General features: G+C 44.3%; 1 protein-coding gene across 2 annotated transcripts; it reads left to right on the top strand.

The window, feature by feature from the left end:
• Positions 1–5,932: 5,932 nt before the first annotated feature.
• On the top strand, positions 5,933–15,997 carry RAB11B (RAB11B, member RAS oncogene family). Of its 2 annotated transcripts, none has more exons than XM_010183797.1 (4): positions 5,933–6,144; positions 8,060–8,253; positions 9,771–9,851; positions 14,138–15,997. In XM_010183797.1, the coding sequence occupies exons 1-4, from the start codon at positions 5,933–5,935 to the stop codon at positions 14,281–14,283; spliced, it is 633 nt and encodes a 210-aa protein (XP_010182099.1). In that variant the 3' UTR covers positions 14,284–15,997. The 2 variants fall into 2 exon arrangements, with proteins under 2 accessions (XP_010182099.1, XP_010182100.1); XM_010183798.1 differs by having other exon boundaries at positions 14,161–14,233.
• Positions 15,998–16,786: the final 789 nt, after the last annotated feature.

Raw genomic sequence — 16,786 nt, 5'->3', positions numbered from 1 at the left:
TGGCCCAGGCGGTTCCCGGTGGCGGTGACGGGAAGGTTGGTGTGGGAAGCTCGCTGTGGGTCTCTGTCCTGCATAGGAGGGAAGGTGCTGGACTGGCTTCTTCCCCGGCACATCCCATTTCCCAAATATAAGTGCTAATAAACGTGTGGGTGCATGTGAAGAGGCGGCACCCGGAGTAACAGCGCTCTTATCAGTAGGGGTATCCAGCTCCTGCCCAGTGAAAATCATTGGTTTTATGACCCAGCCCTCCTTGAGGTCCAAGGAGCAGCACAGAGGAGTGCAAAACCTTCACTGGTGTGTTCCCAACCTTTACGCTTGGTCGCCTGTGGGAGCATGGCTGAAATCCTTAGATTCATCCAAAGAGTTGCGTTGCTGTCTGGGGGTGCTCAGGTGGTCTGGGGCAGGGGTTGCACTTGCTGCCATGAAGATTTTCCAGCAATTTGAAGTCTGGGCATGCCATGTGCACCTGAACCTGGACAAGGGCAGCAGTGACTCCACACTTGCTGGTTGATGAAAGGAAAGAGCAATTACTCATCTGTTAGAAATACTTTATGGGTGTATTTGCCTGTTTGGGGTATTTGTTTTGTGGTCTTCAGGATAGTGGGAGCAAAAACCTCCTTATTTTTGTTCTGCCTCTCAAGCAGAATACTAGCCTCCAAAAATATGTGAAGCTGTCTGGGTCTAAACTGGTTTCCTTCTGAAGTCGTTCCACCATGTATTTCCCAAGTGGTTTAATAGCCAGGAACTTGAAAGCCTAAAATTTTTATTTCTTTATTTCTTTCTGTGAATAGTCAATTAGGCAGGCAAAACTGCAGTCATCTTGAAAAATACTGACGCCACTTTGAAATGTGTTTTTAATTTTATCTGGAGTGAAACTTCACCTAAAGCTATTTGGTCAGGAACTATGGTGTTATGTTGACACTGCAAAGTAGTTTGGTTCCTTGTACCACGTAACTTAATGATAAATGGGGGAGAGAATTGTCCATTTCTGTGTGTCCTTCGGGTAGGGGTATTTGTGTGGATGTGGTTTTTGTTTTTTAAAGAAACAAATGCACAGAAAAACCCTTTCCCTATCTACTCATCTTTTGGGACTAGGAAAGTTGTAATGAGTATAAATGGGACCAAGTGGGATGAGGTTTCCGCTGTGGGACCGACTCCCCTTCCTTTCCCTTCTGCCCCCTCCAGTAACAGAATTAAATATCAAGGGGAATTGACATAATGAAAAAAAAAAAGACATCCAGGGTTTTGATTGGCTTCTGGTTTAGCCCCTTCTTAGCTACGCATATGAACTCTTCTCAAGTTGTAATGAGTATAAATGGGACCAAGTGGGATGAGGTTTCCGCTGTGGGACCGACTCCCCTTCCTTTCCCTTCTGCCCCCTCCAGTAACAGAATTAAATATCAAGGGGAATTGACATAATGAAAAAAAAAAAGACATCCAGGGTTTTGATTGGCTTCTGGTTTAGCCCCTTCTTAGCTACGCATATGAACTCTCTTCTGTTGGACACATGTAGTGGTCAGGGGCAGAAATAATGGTGGAGGAGGGTTGCAATCTGGGAAGGATTATTTTTATTAAATTTAGGTTTTGACCATTTCCCCTACCACCCATACCCAAAGGAAATTTGGTTGTACGCTGATTTTAGCTTTTACGGTTGCGCTTGTTTAAGAAATCACCATCCTTTCATTGTAACATTATTCAGGATGATTCCGCTTGAATGCAGTGTTGCTTTAAAGTCGCAATTTGTACTCTTTTATGTTGTGGAAGATCTGGAACTGCTCGTATGGGAACTGCTGTCAGTTAGCATAGATTATATTAATCAGCTTTTTGAAAAATTTAGAAGGCAGAGAGTCCTATTTATTGTTAATATTTTCCATGTGAAATACTGCCTATAAAACAGTCATTCAGAGGTGAACATGGCCAAGGAGTTTGTAGCAACAGTTTGTGTGCTGCTCCTGTGTTCCCTCACTTGTGTCCTCCCTCAGCTGCTGCTTTGGGACTGGCCGTCGCACTGGGGCTGTGGGGGCAGCTGAGGGAGTTGGCTTATCGGCTCCAGCACGCAGTAGGGAAAAACTAATGTAGGGGCTGGTGGCACTCTGGGGGTGCGAGCGTGGTTACAGTCAAAGCTGCTCTGCTGAACTGTGTCTTTATTCCCAATTTCCTTTTCTTCTGTGTGCATCCTGGCAGTCAGAACTGCTTATTTTATTGATCACGACGAAATGTTGTTTGTTAACACAGTGAAGAGCTGGATTCTGTGTGTGGAGCTGCGCAGCGTGAAGAGGCTGCGAGGATCTCGTCATGGCTGCGTCTCAGTGATGTATCCAGGGCTCTATTCCCAATTAGTTTTGTAGCTGGGATGGTTAAAAAGCAGGAACTTCTCATGATGGGTTTTGAATGGGTTGGATCTGGAATTCACGACCTCTTAATATTTGCTAAAGTACTGGAAGCCTTGTACCTGTTAAAGTGCAATCTGCACATTAATTTTCCTCCAAGATTAGCTATTATCTGCATTTATTTTAAAAATTAAATTTGAGGCTGTGCAGATTTAAGTTGGCTCAGGAAAAAGGAAGGAAAAACCACCCATAGAAAAAAGAGGTTTCTTTTACCTGTGTGGGAATTTAGACTGCTCTGATTTAGAACCGAAGCCTAACAAAGGCTGTGTTCATTAAAAACAAATGTGTGTCATATTAGCCATCAATATCTGGCAACCTTATGCCCTTGATATTTACCATGAACTCTGCTTATGTGGTCTCAGCTAGAGAGAGTCTTCTTGATTGCTCAGAAGAATATATTCTTTTTGCCAGATTAATAGATTAATGTATTTAAACTCTATGCATTGCCCTGGGTTGTTAATTCTGTGTCTTGCCTTGTCCCAGGCCCCCATGGTGCCAAGCTGGTGTCCGGGTGGTGGGGTCCTGCTCTGCTCGGGCAGCTCTTGGTTGTTGTGGTGATGGTGACCGCGAGCTGAACACTTTGCTGTGGTGGGTGGATAACGTGGTAGCTGGTGACCTGCAGGCTGCACAGGGTGGTGATGGAGAGAAAATCAGGGGAGACTGAAGGAGCAGGGCCGTGATTCAGGATGTGAGTCCTGAGCGTGGCTTGGCTGCATACTTACATCTGGTGATGGTTGGTGCTGGTTGTTGGTGCCGGTCACTTCCAGGTTAAAACCAGTGCATCTCTGCATTACAGCGTGGCCCTGAAGGCCATTCTGGGAGCATAACTTCATCAGTTCTGTTTGAGATGTGTTTAGGGAGTATTCAGGCTCTTAGATCTGATTGGGAACTTCCTTTTCTGCTCTGTTGAGACTTGTGCATTTGAACAGGCAATGCTGTCTGGTGGCCTGTTCCTAAATTCAGGAGCTTTCCCCAGATCTCATCACTTAGCCCAGGTCCTTGAAGCTATCTTGCTCAGTTCCCACAGAAAATAAAAGTTTGTGGGTTCTGTCAGCATGTGGGCCTCCAGTCTTTGTGTCTCCCTCCTGAAAGTGAAAATGCTTGTCTAATGCTCAAGTATTAACAAGAAGCACTTGGAGACTGTAAGGCAGAGGGAACAGTATTTACTGACTTTGGATCTGGTTGCCTTCCTTTGTTACTTCTGCATCCAGTAGCTTCTCAAAATGCTCTCGTACAGGCTCTGCCAGAACGTGGGGCAGCCCAGTGCAGGGGAGCCTGGTGCTTTGCTGCCAGGTTGCAGCAGAGGTGAGTGACCAGCTGAAGTGATGCTGGACCCCTTGAATTTTCTGCCTGTGACGGATGGAGTTAATGACTTGAGAGCCATTTACACAGTTTGTGCACAAAGCTGATAATTTTAAAATGCCAGAGGATGGGAGGTGACTGGATCCTGGGGAGGTGACTGGGCTTTCTGAGCTGTGGATTCCTGAGAAGGTCACTCCCTTTGGAAACAGCTGGGAGCTTCAGGGTTTTTCCAAGCTGTTCTGGTTGTGTTGGTGGGTGTCCCTACCTCCTCCTGGCTACAGTCAGGGCTTTGCTGCAGGGCACAGCCTACCCCACACCAGCAGATCCCTGTGTGTGATGGGTGACTTTTGTCCTGCTCTTGGAGCACCCTGTGGAATTAGTGATGAAAACCTGTTTGTCTGGAAAAGAAAGCTAACAAAAATCCTAGAGTAGGAACTCGTAATAAAATATTTTTAATATATCTGTTCTCATACCCTAAAGAATGGTCGAGGCTGTTTGCCAGCGAAGGCAGAGTGCTGTGAGGAGCTGATTTAAGCTCTCGCGGGTGGGGAGCTGTGGCGCCTTGCCACCATCCACTGGCTGCCTGTTCCTGCCTCTGTTGTGTTTTGACTGTTCAGCTGTGCTAGCACAATTGTCCGTCTATCTGTGCTGTCAGCCGGATGAAATGCTGGGGGGGAGTGCGGGGCATTTCGGCAATCTCCCCATGCAGCTCAGGAGCTGCTGCAACAGAGAGACAGAGAGCTGCAGCTGAAGTTTGGGAATGTGCTCGCCGGGGGTATGTGAGCTGGAGCAGCAGTGCTGCCAGAGCTGTGTCCCGAAACAATGGCCTGAGCAGAAAAAAGCTGTAATAACACTAAAAGATGAGCATGGTCCTTGGCCCTAGGAGAACGCTGGTGAGCTCATTCTGGAAGCATGTAATGAGATGAGTCTTGTGTAACTTGTTGTGGAGGGATCAGGGATGCTTTCTGCCCGTGTCTGCTTTTCTATAGGAAAAACATCATGTGAATGAGGAGGATTAACAAACCTGTACTTTGAAATGAAGCAGGAAATATTCCCAGGGTTGAGGAAACCTCACTGAGGTGCCTTTTTTTCTTCTGCTGGAACCTGGATACTGCTAGCTCGAATACCAGAGTCACGTATGACACAGGATTTGCTGAGACTAAGGGAGAATGGCTTAATTGCCTTTAGTCTTGTTTCCCTTTAGTTATTTCTTGCTCTACTCAGTAATACAGGGATTTAAGAAAATGTCTGTAGTTGCTTTAACTGCACAGTGAAGAACCCGGGGTGATGATTTGCTGTTGGAGCTGTGGATGAGAAGGTCCATGGAGAGCCTAGTGCAGGGTGGCTGGGCCAAAGCTGCAGCCTCTCGAGCAGCGATGGCAGAGGTGTGTGCTTGGGAGTGGAAAGCTTCATCCCCAGAGCAGGGGGGACTCCTGCTCCAAGGTGTGCCTTTTATGTTCACAGTGCCTTTCGGTAAAGCTGGGGTTTGTGTGCTGAAGATCTCTGTGCTAGTGTTTTTCTGTTAGCATGGCAACGCCTCGTGTGGAGGCAGAGATTTTAGCTCATTTTTTACTAGTGCGATCCACTAGAACTCATTTTGCTGGATGAAGTTCTGCTTTGCTTTGTATCTTGTTTGTAGTATCAAATGTCTCATATTTTCCCCTTTATTGTGGTGAACATATTTATGAATTAGATTATTGAAATAAAACACCCTGTATGACCCCAACAGAGACTGCAAATAATTGTTTACTTACTGTATTGGTTTTGGTTGGTTTGGGGTTTTTTAAAATAAAAATAGAATAAGCTTATACCGAACAGAGGCTTTTGTCAGGCACACAGGTAGCCTGTTGCCATGTCCTTGACTGTCGCATTTCTTAAAATGTGGGTTTCAGCCTTGCTCTCCAGAAAGCTGAGTATGCAGTGGACGTGGGGTTGGCTCTGATCACTGGCGGTGGCACGGGGCCTCCAAGGCGATGTTTGACTGTTGACAGTTGCTGCAGCAATTTCTCATTTCCATCTCTGAGGAACTGAGCAGCTGCTAGCAACAAAAAGGCTTGGGGCTGTTTTGGGGCTGGGGAAGCAAGCTGTGAGTAGTAAAGTCTGAGGTGCTGTCAGCGTAACTTTCTCCTATGTTTATCTGACTGCGCAGCAACTCTGGGTCCTGCCTGCAAGGCATTGTAGCAGCCAGCCAGCACCACTGCGCTGTGTAAATGCTGGTGGAAGAACTAATCTCGAAAATAATGTCTTGTCTTTCAGTTGTGTTGATTGGAGACTCTGGAGTTGGGAAGAGTAATCTTCTGTCACGCTTCACACGCAATGAGTTCAATCTGGAGAGCAAGAGCACCATTGGGGTGGAATTTGCCACCAGGAGCATCCAGGTGGATGGGAAGACGATAAAAGCACAGATCTGGGATACTGCAGGACAGGAACGATACCGTGCCATTACCTCAGCGTGAGTACTGTCTTTGTTCAGGTTAACAGCAGAATTCCAACAAAGGTGGCACAGATAAACTTATGGGTAGAGAATGAAAGCAAAATATTAGGGACATGTGACAGTCATTACGACAGACTTCAGTGTAGATGCAACTCATAAGACAGCAAATAGTTTTGTGTTTCCTTATTAATACAATGAAAGTAACTTTTAGGTTCTAGAGATACAATTAATTAAAAAAAGACAGCTTAAATCAAAAGCGTGGGGAATTTTGTTCGTTGTGATTTGAGGTCTTTTACCTGACCTGGACATGTGTTGCTTGGAACAAGTGCCATTTCTGATGGAAGCTGGATGCTGTTTGGCGCCACGTTTTGGTCTCAGTGTGGTCGCTTACCATGGCACCGCTGGCTTCTGGTCTTCACTGCTCCCTCAGTTGTGAGACAGGGTATTTTTTAGGACAGTCTGCGGCCACAAACTCCCCTGAAATCTCAATGACTTTGAATTAGTCACAGCCCTGAAAATTAGGTCTGAGAGTGCATGCTGAATAACCAGTAAGTGGGAAGGCAACTGTGATAATGCTGACTCCGCAGCATTAGGCACACCCCTATTTAGAGTAGTGGCATTGAGAAGCTTTCATGTGCGGCACCTTGTTAATCCAGGCAGTGTCTTAAGATGTAACCTCTGGTTGTATCTGTTTCTATGCAGGTAGTAGGTGAAAGTGTCTTTTAGAGGGATAAAAAGCCCCAACCCTATTGCAGGCATAGTTATCCAGGGCATGTTCTGATCAGCAAGTTGAAATTTTTTAGTGTTAAAGATGTATGTGCATTTATGAGGTTCAAATGTGTTTCTGAATCATGCAGGGATTGAGCCATTTGTATTGAACTCAAGGTAGGAAGAACTTTTTTCATTGAGGTGAAACAGAATGCAGAAAAAAAGTAACACAGAAGCAGATGTGAGTGACTTTTTCAAATTGTGTCTTTCCTGTAATTGTTAACGGTTTTTCATAACTCTTTTTTTGGTGACCCTTGAATGCTTACTGCTGTAAAAGCTTAGCAGAAAAACTGCTGGCTGAGTCTGGTTCAGGAACAGACTTGGCTGATGAGAATCAGTGCATCTGCAGCCCTACGATCCTGCCTCTCCTCTATGCTGGTGTGAGCTCTTGCTTGACACATCGCTGGGCCAGTCCAGCCTGCTCAGTCAGCAAAACACCACCCAGCAGTCCAAAGCGAATGTTTTCTGCTGACTTGGTGCCCTGAATTGGTTCAGTGATGTTTCAGACAGGTGCTGGTGGAGCAGTGGAGAAATGGTAGGATTGTGTGGAAGAGAGATGTGGATGTTATACAGGATTATAGGATTGCTGATATAGATTGGCTCGTGCTGTCCTCAGCCCTTGGCTTGAGTTGAAATGGGCCCAAACCTGCACTGCAGGAGCAAGCTCCGTTCTTGGATTACTGGCTTGTGGGTGAGCGTTCGTAGAGCCCAGAGTGCCGCTCTTTGATTTTTAAGAGGAACAGGAGGTGTTTGAAAGATCAGCAACAAATACTGTTGTTTTACTAAGGACCATTTTCTTGGTAGAAAGATAAGTTATAACTTCACAAAAGCCTTCTAGCAGTACTGGTTCTGAAATGCATTGTGACTTTTCTTGCACACTGTTCTAGCAGACTAGAAATGTCCTGGCTTCCACAGTCTTTTCGGCATTTTGTTACATACATTGGAATTTTTTAGGAAAGCCGTTCAAGAAAACCTAGCATTTGGAACTTGGTTTTAGGCATTAAAAAACCCCCTTCAACAGTATTTGCATCAACTCAACTTTTTCCAAAGCTTGGGGGAATGTTTTTAACTTTCCAGTAGTAACCAGTATAGAAGAACTGGTACCAGGGTTGTTGGTATAACTCGGACAGAGCTCTCTACACAGAAATGTGCCTTATGGTTTTAGGTATTATCGCGGTGCTGTTGGGGCTCTTCTTGTGTATGACATTGCCAAACATCTCACTTACGAGAACGTGGAGCGCTGGCTGAAGGAGCTTAGAGATCACGCAGACAACAACATTGTCATCATGCTGGTGGGGAACAAGAGCGACCTCCGCCACCTGAGAGCTGTGCCCACTGATGAGGCCCGGGCTTTTGCAGGTTTGTAGACAGTGTTCTGGGTTGGTGCTTTCTCAGTGTGATGGTGTTTATGCAAGCTGTAATCACGCAGCTGTAGTCACTGAGTGCTGAACTTTCACCTCAAGTTTTATTTTTGACCCTAAAAAAGGCATTTAAGTTGTTGGGGTTTTTTTAAATGAAAATATGTTAGTTTATTAAATAGTGTGTGGTTGGTTTAGTTTTTTTCAAATCTAGTGGTAGTACATGTTTTTGAAACCCTTGAAGCAGTCCTTGAGTTGCCTGATAGCTGAAGATTAAACACTTCCTCTAGCAAGACTAGAAACAGTAAGCAACACTTAGAAGAGAAAATGTCACAATATAAACATGAAATATCACAAAACACAATGTCTTTCCTTCCTTCCGAGAGGCCTGGTTCTGCTGCGTGCATATCAATGTGGACAGCTGCAAATGAATACTGAAACTTCTCGTAGATGGAGTAGTTTCTGCTCCAGAGCACTGCTGCATGTAGTAGTCTCATCTAGTTTCATTTAAATGCAGTATTCATCAGATGTGGAGATTATAAATGGTTGGGAGAAATCAAGTGGTTTATGTGAGCTGCTGCCGTTGCATTTCTTCTCTCTCTTCCTTATCTTGCAGAGCGCTGATCAAATACCTTCTTGCCCTTACAGGCCTAGGGACATTCAGCTTACTTTTGTGTGGCTGTCAGGCTTGGAGGTCAAATTTAAATGTATAGCCTTTAAAATCCTTCTAGGAATACCACTAGGGCTTGCTTACACATGTTTCCTGAAGTTTACTCGTAAGCAAATATCCTGTGGTTAGTAAAACCACTTCAAATTTGCAGATGAATGAGAAGTGAAGTCTATAAAACAGAGGCAAAACAAGTTAGTAGGCATCTTACTGCATTACTTGGTCACTTGATTCAACATCTTGTTTGGTGATAATACAGGTGCTGCTGCTTAAACTCTACAACTGAAATTTGCCTATGTCTGGGTAGGTGGTACAGTACCATTCTGTCATGCTTGAGCATTAAACACAACCTTTTTTTTTTTGTAAATGAAAAAGTATGTGCCTTTTGCATTGTAATGGGGAAAGAAGAAAATACTGTATTACTAGGGGCTTTATTATAATTTTGGGGTGGGGTCTGATTAGAAAAGTGTAAGCCTGTTTAATTTTGGGAGGATTGCAGAGGAGAGTTGTGACTCCTATTGCAAATAACGTGCTTTTGCCAGTGCTCTTGCTCAAGGTCCTTCTAGGAGTGATCCACAGCCAGATGAGAATAACACTGTATTGCTTGACTGAACAAGGGCTGCAGTGAGAAAAATGTTCTCGCGCTATGGAAAGGCACTGGTCAAAGGTGATGCTGCTGGAACGCCAGCAGCTAAATAAACGGTGCACCAAGCTGTTCCTAGTGTAACGGGGAAAAAATAATAGAGTGTGGTCTGGCTGATTTGGCCTAATATAAAAGTGAAAACCTTAAAGTACAGGTGAAATAATGTACTATCGAAGTTTTTAACTGAACCACTTGTTATCTGTTACAGAAAAAAATAACTTATCTTTTATTGAAACTTCCGCTCTGGATTCAACAAATGTAGAAGAAGCCTTCAAGAACATCCTTACAGGTATGGTTTGTTGTGGATTCGGTGGACCTCCTGATGTAGTGGATCGCTGGGTGTGTTTTGCAGTTATCTAGAATGTTTTGGAAATGAATGTAGGGAGTGGCGGTCAATTTGCAACCTTCTGATGTTACATTTTTGTTCTGCCTCCCTCCCACACATACCTTTCTGCCCATGAGTCTGGAGGTTTCTTGCCTGCTGATGATCCATAAATTTAAGCTATTGCAATAGCATTGTTGGAAAGACACTGGAAGTTCTGTGCCTTCATGAAATCTCGGCAGTGAAGCCGCAGTCATGCTAGGAGGTGAAGTGTTTCAATGTCTTCTCTTGCACCAAAGCAGACCGGTGCATAATATTTTTGTCCAGACTGCTGAACTCTGATTCTCAGCAGATGGCAAGGGTTGTAGATGACCATGCACCGACAGCCTGGCTGCATGGACGCTGCCTGCTGGGAATGTCCCTGGAGAGTCCCAGGAATTGGCGTAGAACAATAGTGTTTCAATGTCTTCTCTTGCACCAAAGCAAACCGGTGCGTAATATGTTTGCCCAGACTGCTGAACTCTGATTCTCAGCCGATGGCAAGGGTTGTAGATGGGCTGCCTGCTGGGAATGTCCCAGGAATTGTCTTAGAACATGATAGTGGCACAGGCCAAAATGACACCAGGTCTTATGGCTTCCACTGCCTAAGAATGTTCCTCGCTGTGTATACCTGCTGTAGCTGTGGCTACTGCGTGCACAGCGTCCAGTGCAGCTTCAGACTTACTGTATGTGTGGGAATGCTCAGTGCAGCAGGTCCACTCCATGTAGTATCAGAGGTGTTCCAAGTAGTAGTACTCTACTACTTGCTTTTTTCCTCCTTCAGACTGGGGCTCAGAATTTCCATTCCTTAAGATGGAGCTGTTGCCTGCATGTATCTTCATGGCCTGGAGTAAGGGAGCCACCCTACTGCACACGAGGCCTTGGATTCACCAGTAAAGCTTCATTACCGTGGGTACACCAGCAAGTACTCCTTGCTGTGCAAAGCTGCGGCCAAAGCGCTTCTATTAGCAGCTCACAAGGGTTTCCAGCTGGTGTTTTGCAAATTTGAGCTGAGTGCTCATTTGGCCTCTGGAAGAGTGAGGAAGGACAGGGTTGAAGTGATGAGGATATATGCTGGGAGGTAGGTGGCACAGGCAGGAGGAGTGGGAAGCACGCAAAGCAAGAGCAATGCTTAGAATAAGTGCTGTTCCTCTTTGTGGTGTTCCTTCAGCTGGGGTGGGTAACTTTTCCTAAACTTGGGGTTTGGCCTAATCTTACTCTAGTTTTAGTTAGTTTGTATGAGTGTGTCAGCACTGTATGCTTTAGCACTTTGTGTTCCAGAGGATGTATTATGCTGATACCAGGCTGAGGAGACTCTGCATTTGGGTGGTGCCCTGCTTGAGCTAACCCTGGGAAGCAGAGTCCTGGGAAGCGTGGTGCTGTCACACCCAAGGGTGTCCGAAGAAAACCAACATGAGCCTGCAGGACTGCTGAACTGGAGCTAACAAACCCTGATAAACTTGGGCATCTCTGCTTTCAGAGAGACTGTCTTCCACTCTGTGTCCTGCAGTAGTCCTATCTCAAAATACTGTTTGAGGTGGTGGGGAAGTTGATGTTTCAAAGCAGAGTCTTCCACTACTAAAATGAATTAATTAGTACTTGGCAAAGAACCCTTAAATCATATCTAAATAGGAAGAGGGCTATCAAACAAGTGTCGGATTACTGTTCTACCTCTGGCTGCCCCATGAGATCTGAATTTTGCCCTAAAGAGAGGGAAACACCATATATTTTGTCACTGTGTTTGTTCTGTCTTTTGAAAAGCTCTTTAAAATCCATACTGTGAACATGAAGAGTTGGCAAGATCCAATCCCTGACTATTGCTTACAACAGCTGAATCCTAGACTGATAAACTGTAGTCTCACCCTGTAGGCTGTTCTGTGGAGTTACGCCTGATTCACATGTCCCACAGCATCTCAATATGAGCATTTTCTGAGCTTTGTTGTGGCCAGATACTGATTTCAGTTAAATGAGAAGGAGCCTTTGTTCTGGTTCTTCTTGATCAGCAAGTGCCTGGTGTGTGTTGCTTATTGGATCCTGACCAAAGAATTGGCTTTGTATTGTTGTTTCTTGGTTATGTATGAATGAAAGCCTATTACTAGGAAAAAAGCTGAGTTATAATATGGGGAATTCTGTAAGGCAGGCTCTTTTAGGTTTCTTTTGCAAAGGTGTGCATAAGAAGTGTTGGGATCACTGGGTCTGGCATTGGCCAACTCTGTTGGTACCAGAAATGTGTTACAATTAGAGGATGAGATGACCAAGAAGAGGCAGGCAGGAGAAAAAGGACAGCCAAGCTGCTCCTAGGAGTAAAAAGCCTGACAGACTAGGAATGGTTATATTTGCTGCCCAGCAAAACTTGTGTTGTCATTAGAGCTACTGGTGGAGCTACTGGAGAATATGGCTGTGAGACAGAGCTGTGGAGGAGGCTGCCTGGTGCCTGAGCTGGGACTCTGGTGCAGGGCAGCCTTACAGCAGAGCAGGTTCACTGCCTACCTGTGACGCTTGGCTAGATCTGAGGCACCTTGAGATGGCATCCATGGTTGTAGAGCTCTGGGTGTAGTTTGGCAGTTTTCATCCATCCTGTCTTCCCTTGCAGTGTTGTCCTGAGACTGACCTCAAGTAGAGAAGATGGCCTAAGGTGCCTCTAGGAGAGAGCCCAGTATGGTCTGGTGGGATGGATGAGATACTGGGGGAGCCAGAACTGGAACTGAGATCAGACCTGGATCTGAACTGAACTCAGAAAGCCATCTCTTAGCAGCATCCTGGGCTCCCAGAAGTGTTGAGGTTGTCCAGTTCAGGTACAGTGGAGATGTGGCTGGTAGGACTGAGGAGTCCTGAAAAGGCTGTTCCTAAAGTGATAGCTGGGAGAGAATCATCCTGCTAAGGGAGGAAAAGAACCCCAGGAAAATGTGCTGGGTAGAGCTGGGAGCAACTGTGGAGCAGGTGGAGGAGGGAAAAGGGTGTGAGCAGCAGGACAGGAGTTTCCTTACTGGGCACCAGTTTGAGGGATTGCTAAAAACTGGAGAAAAAAACCAACCAACCAACCAAACCAAACAGATGCCACCTCAAAGCAAAGAGGGCTTGGCAGCGGCTCTGAATAACTGGCATTAAAATATACCCCTGAGCACATGAGAAGGGAGTTGCAACAGCCCCTGTACCGCTCTCCTCATCCCCTTCAGCAAAAAGAGCTGAAGGTACATGATGGCAGCAAAATCAGTATTGGGTCAAAAGGTGCCATTTTAAACAATGTAAATATCTGCAGCTTCTTTTTTAAAAAAAAATACATAAAAAACCCACATCATTGCCCATGATTTTTAATCCTTCCTGAAGACTTTGGGTGTTGCTGTTTTGAGGTTGTGGCTGTATGAATGTGACCATAGTATTTACTGCAGACTTCCAGGGAGGTACTTGTCCTTTTCCTGTCTCACAATGGAGGGAAGTTGGAACAAGGGCTTGTAGTCAGTGAAATAAGTAATTTCAAAATCTTTCAACTTAAATTATTTCTGCTAACTGTGCAGTTGAAATGGTTTGTTTCTGAAAGCTTTTAAGCTGGCAGTATCTCTTCAGTGGTTATAGTTTTGTGGATCTGTGTGCTTTCAGGTATAAATTAATTTGCGTCAGATAAATTAATTCTCTCAGGAACAGCATTTTCAGATCAATACGGGACCTTATGGAACCATGTGGCTTTTTACCATCATAGGTGGGAAAACTGATTTGTTACAGAGAGGAGCAGGCATTTCTGTCATTTGGTAGCAGCAGCTTGCCAGAAGCTGAAGTGCGAAATAGATACCGTCATTGCTGCTGCACAATGACATTTTGCAAGCTTCCTGTTCATTGGTCTTTCTAGATTATGTTGCCTGCCCTTTTTTTTTTCCCCCAAGAATAAGGTGATTCCCTGTTTTATAAATGAGCACTCCTTCTCTTTTCTCATTTAAGAAGCCTTTTCATAATACCTATGTTCATGGAGTCATTGAAAAAGAATGGGATAGGAAGTGCTGTTGTGGGACAGTAGGGAACTCGTCGTACTAACTTTTCCAGCCAGAGCTGGCATATCCCTTACAGAGCTGGAGATGTTGGCTGCCACAGCTGGTCAGACTAGATTCCCTGTCACAGCTCTCAAGTTAAAATCTTCTCATTCTTGGGTTCTAGCATCTTCTACGTGTGCTCCATCGGAGGCAGTGTCTTCCTGGGCTCTAACAAGTCTGTTCTCATTTCAGAAATCTACCGCATTGTTTCGCAGAAGCAGATTGCAGATCGGTCTGCACACGATGAGTCTCCTGGCAACAACGTAGTCGACATCAGTGTCCCACCAACCACCGATGGACAGAAATCCAACAAACTCCAGTGCTGTCAGAACCTGTGACCTCCTGTAGATGACTCCTGTGCCCTTCACTTCGTCTGTGCTTCATTTAGAAACTTGTGTGCACTTCTTATCTCCTGTGATTCAGTGACTTCCTCTTCCCTCCTTTACCCCATTCCCAAGTCCCCCCCTTTCATCTTAGGGCTTTAATTGTAGGGCTAACATTCCCCTGCCTCTGAAATCCCCTTCAATGTGGTGACTTTTGGGCTTGAAATGTAGGCACTGATTTGATAGACATGTTTGTGTTGGAACATCTGCTGCTGGATATTATCCCTTGAAACACTCTCCTCAAATGGTTTTGGGTTGTGTTTTGGGGTTTTTTTGGGTTTGGTGTTGTTTTTTTTTTGTTTTCTGGGAGAGAAACCATGGAGACTTGACTCTAACAGTTGAAGAAATAACTACATTTAGGTGACAAGGTTTTTTTCCTCCCATAGTCAGATTATTATTTTCTTGTGTTTCTGTAAACATGGGGGAGAAATTAAAAGAAAATAGCTGTCCTACCAAACGCTCTGTTTTCTGTCCTGATAAAGTCTCACGGTGAGGTTTTTAGTGGCTGCACACACATAAGAAAGCTGTTGAAAATAAGATTACTTATTATGTAATTACCCCTAATACAGTTAGTCTGGCTGTGTAGTTTACCGATTCCTGCTTGGAAAATCTTTCTCTATTCTTGTTTTATTTGGGAACAATGAAGTATGTCTGCTTTGCTTTCTTTGCCACCATGGATGCCTGTGCTGCTTGCGCAGGCTTTATGAAGTCGCTTAATATTTATTCATGGCTTATGTTAATCAGTTAACATTGTTGTACAGTAAGTGCCAGCATATTGATTTCAAAAACACTTTGCAACCTGTACAAGTCGGCTTATTTTGTACTTTAGATCAGTGTCTGAAAGCAGGATCTTCTGTAGTTCCAGGACTTTTTTGCATGCTGCTTTTTCTCTAGATCTTTCCTACCCCTGTTTGAGTGAGTGAAGCAATATTTTCATGTCATGTATATACCTGCACTTGTAAGGGTTTTGGTTGTTGTAGAGAAACACAATACTTTATACATTTTGTAAAACTTCTGCAGAATCATAGCATCTTGAACTTTCTCTTCATGACCTTTCACTATTGACCTTGTGCATAATCTTCTTGACCTCTACTAAAATGCATAATATTAAGATTTCACATAATAACTACTAACCTGTTGTTTTCTTCTTGTTCTGTTTTACTGAATTGCAGACTGTAATTCTCAAATGATTGTACTTCCCCTGATGTAACAGATCTGTCATCAGCAGGGCTAACTACTACAATACTTTGTTTCACTGAATGGGAAGAATGTTGTCACACCTCCGTGTAGTCAGTCTCTTGCTAGCTTGTGAAAATGCTCTGTGATGATGGCTCGTCATCATTCACTAGCTCTTACACACTTGCATCCCCTCTGGTATACGCTGAATGTTACAGTGAGGCAAATACTGGGTGAAACTGTCCAAAGGAAGAGTTGGAGACCATCTGCTGCTCTCTGAATACTAGTGAAGCAATTTGCAGTGATTTTTTGCTCTGTATTCTGAGACTGTACCACACTTGATGAATCCTTCCTGCGTATTAGTGAGTTGGTTTTTCTTTTCTGATACAAAGCAAATATGAAACTGTGAATTGTGCTTGAAGGGGAAATCTGACATTCCAGTCTCAACTGTTCTGTCTGGTTATGTAATAAAATTAAGGGCGGTTAACTCTGATGGCTTTTCTTTTGTAAGATTTCCAGACCAATGCCTTTAATTTTGTACTGTATGCACCTAGAGGGCCGTAGTTCAAAGCAAAGGGTTCACGTGGTGCCTAGCATTTCCACTTTGCAGCTTTCTTTAGAGAGTACATTCAAGGTGAAGCGGTGCGTGTTTGCAGCCTCCCGTTGAATGAGGATATGAGTTCAGGCATCAGTGTTCTGCCCTGAAGGACATCCCGGTTCAGGAAGCACTTTCAACACTTGGTATTTACTTTAATAGCGTCCTGCTGAGTGAAGGTGGGAACTGACTCCTTTTTGGTGGTCCTGAGTGTGATGTGCGGTCAGTATTTAGAAAGGCTGGCAGCTGAGTGCACCATCGGAGAGAATGGAAAACTCTTAGATACTGAAAATATCTTATTCAAGAACAGGTGGACACCAGTGAAGCTGGGCTCCTTAAATTTTGAACAGAACTTTTATAAAAAGAAATGAGTTGAATAGTGTGAGGAATAATCGTGCTGTTAAGAAGACTTACTAATTCAGGGTAATGTATTAATGTGTTTACTTGGCAAATTATGTTCTTGACATAAGTTTCTAGAATCAGTCTGGCCTGGCATAAGAAGTTAGGAAGCAGTTTAGTCACTTCCTTGTCTCTTAAAACAGATTTTCTTTAGTATTTGACTTTGTGGAAGGCTCTAAACTTTGCCTCAGAATCCCAATTAAAGGCTTGTGTCTAGGGCTCAACTGCTGTTAAATTATATGGCTATTGAAGAGACCTGGAACAGCTTAATTGTGTGTTGACCAAAGC

This window comes from Mesitornis unicolor, unplaced genomic scaffold (genome assembly GCF_000695765.1).
Source record: "Mesitornis unicolor isolate BGI_N332 unplaced genomic scaffold, ASM69576v1 scaffold27184, whole genome shotgun sequence".
Lineage (NCBI taxonomy): Eukaryota > Metazoa > Chordata > Aves > Mesitornithiformes > Mesitornithidae > Mesitornis > Mesitornis unicolor.
This window is presented reverse-complemented; position numbering and strand designations above follow the sequence as displayed.

Excerpts from the sequence above, each read along its gene's own strand:
- RAB11B (XM_010183797.1), top strand. The coding sequence starts at position 5,933 with ATGTCTTGTCTTTCAGTTGTGTTGATTGGAGACTCTGGAGTTGGGAAG. Across the intron at positions 8,254-9,770 it reads TGAGGCCCGGGCTTTTGCAG|AAAAAAATAACTTATCTTTT; the intron begins GTTTGTAGACAG and ends TATCTGTTACAG. Across the intron at positions 9,852-14,137 it reads CTTCAAGAACATCCTTACAG|AAATCTACCGCATTGTTTCG; the intron begins GTATGGTTTGTT and ends TTCTCATTTCAG.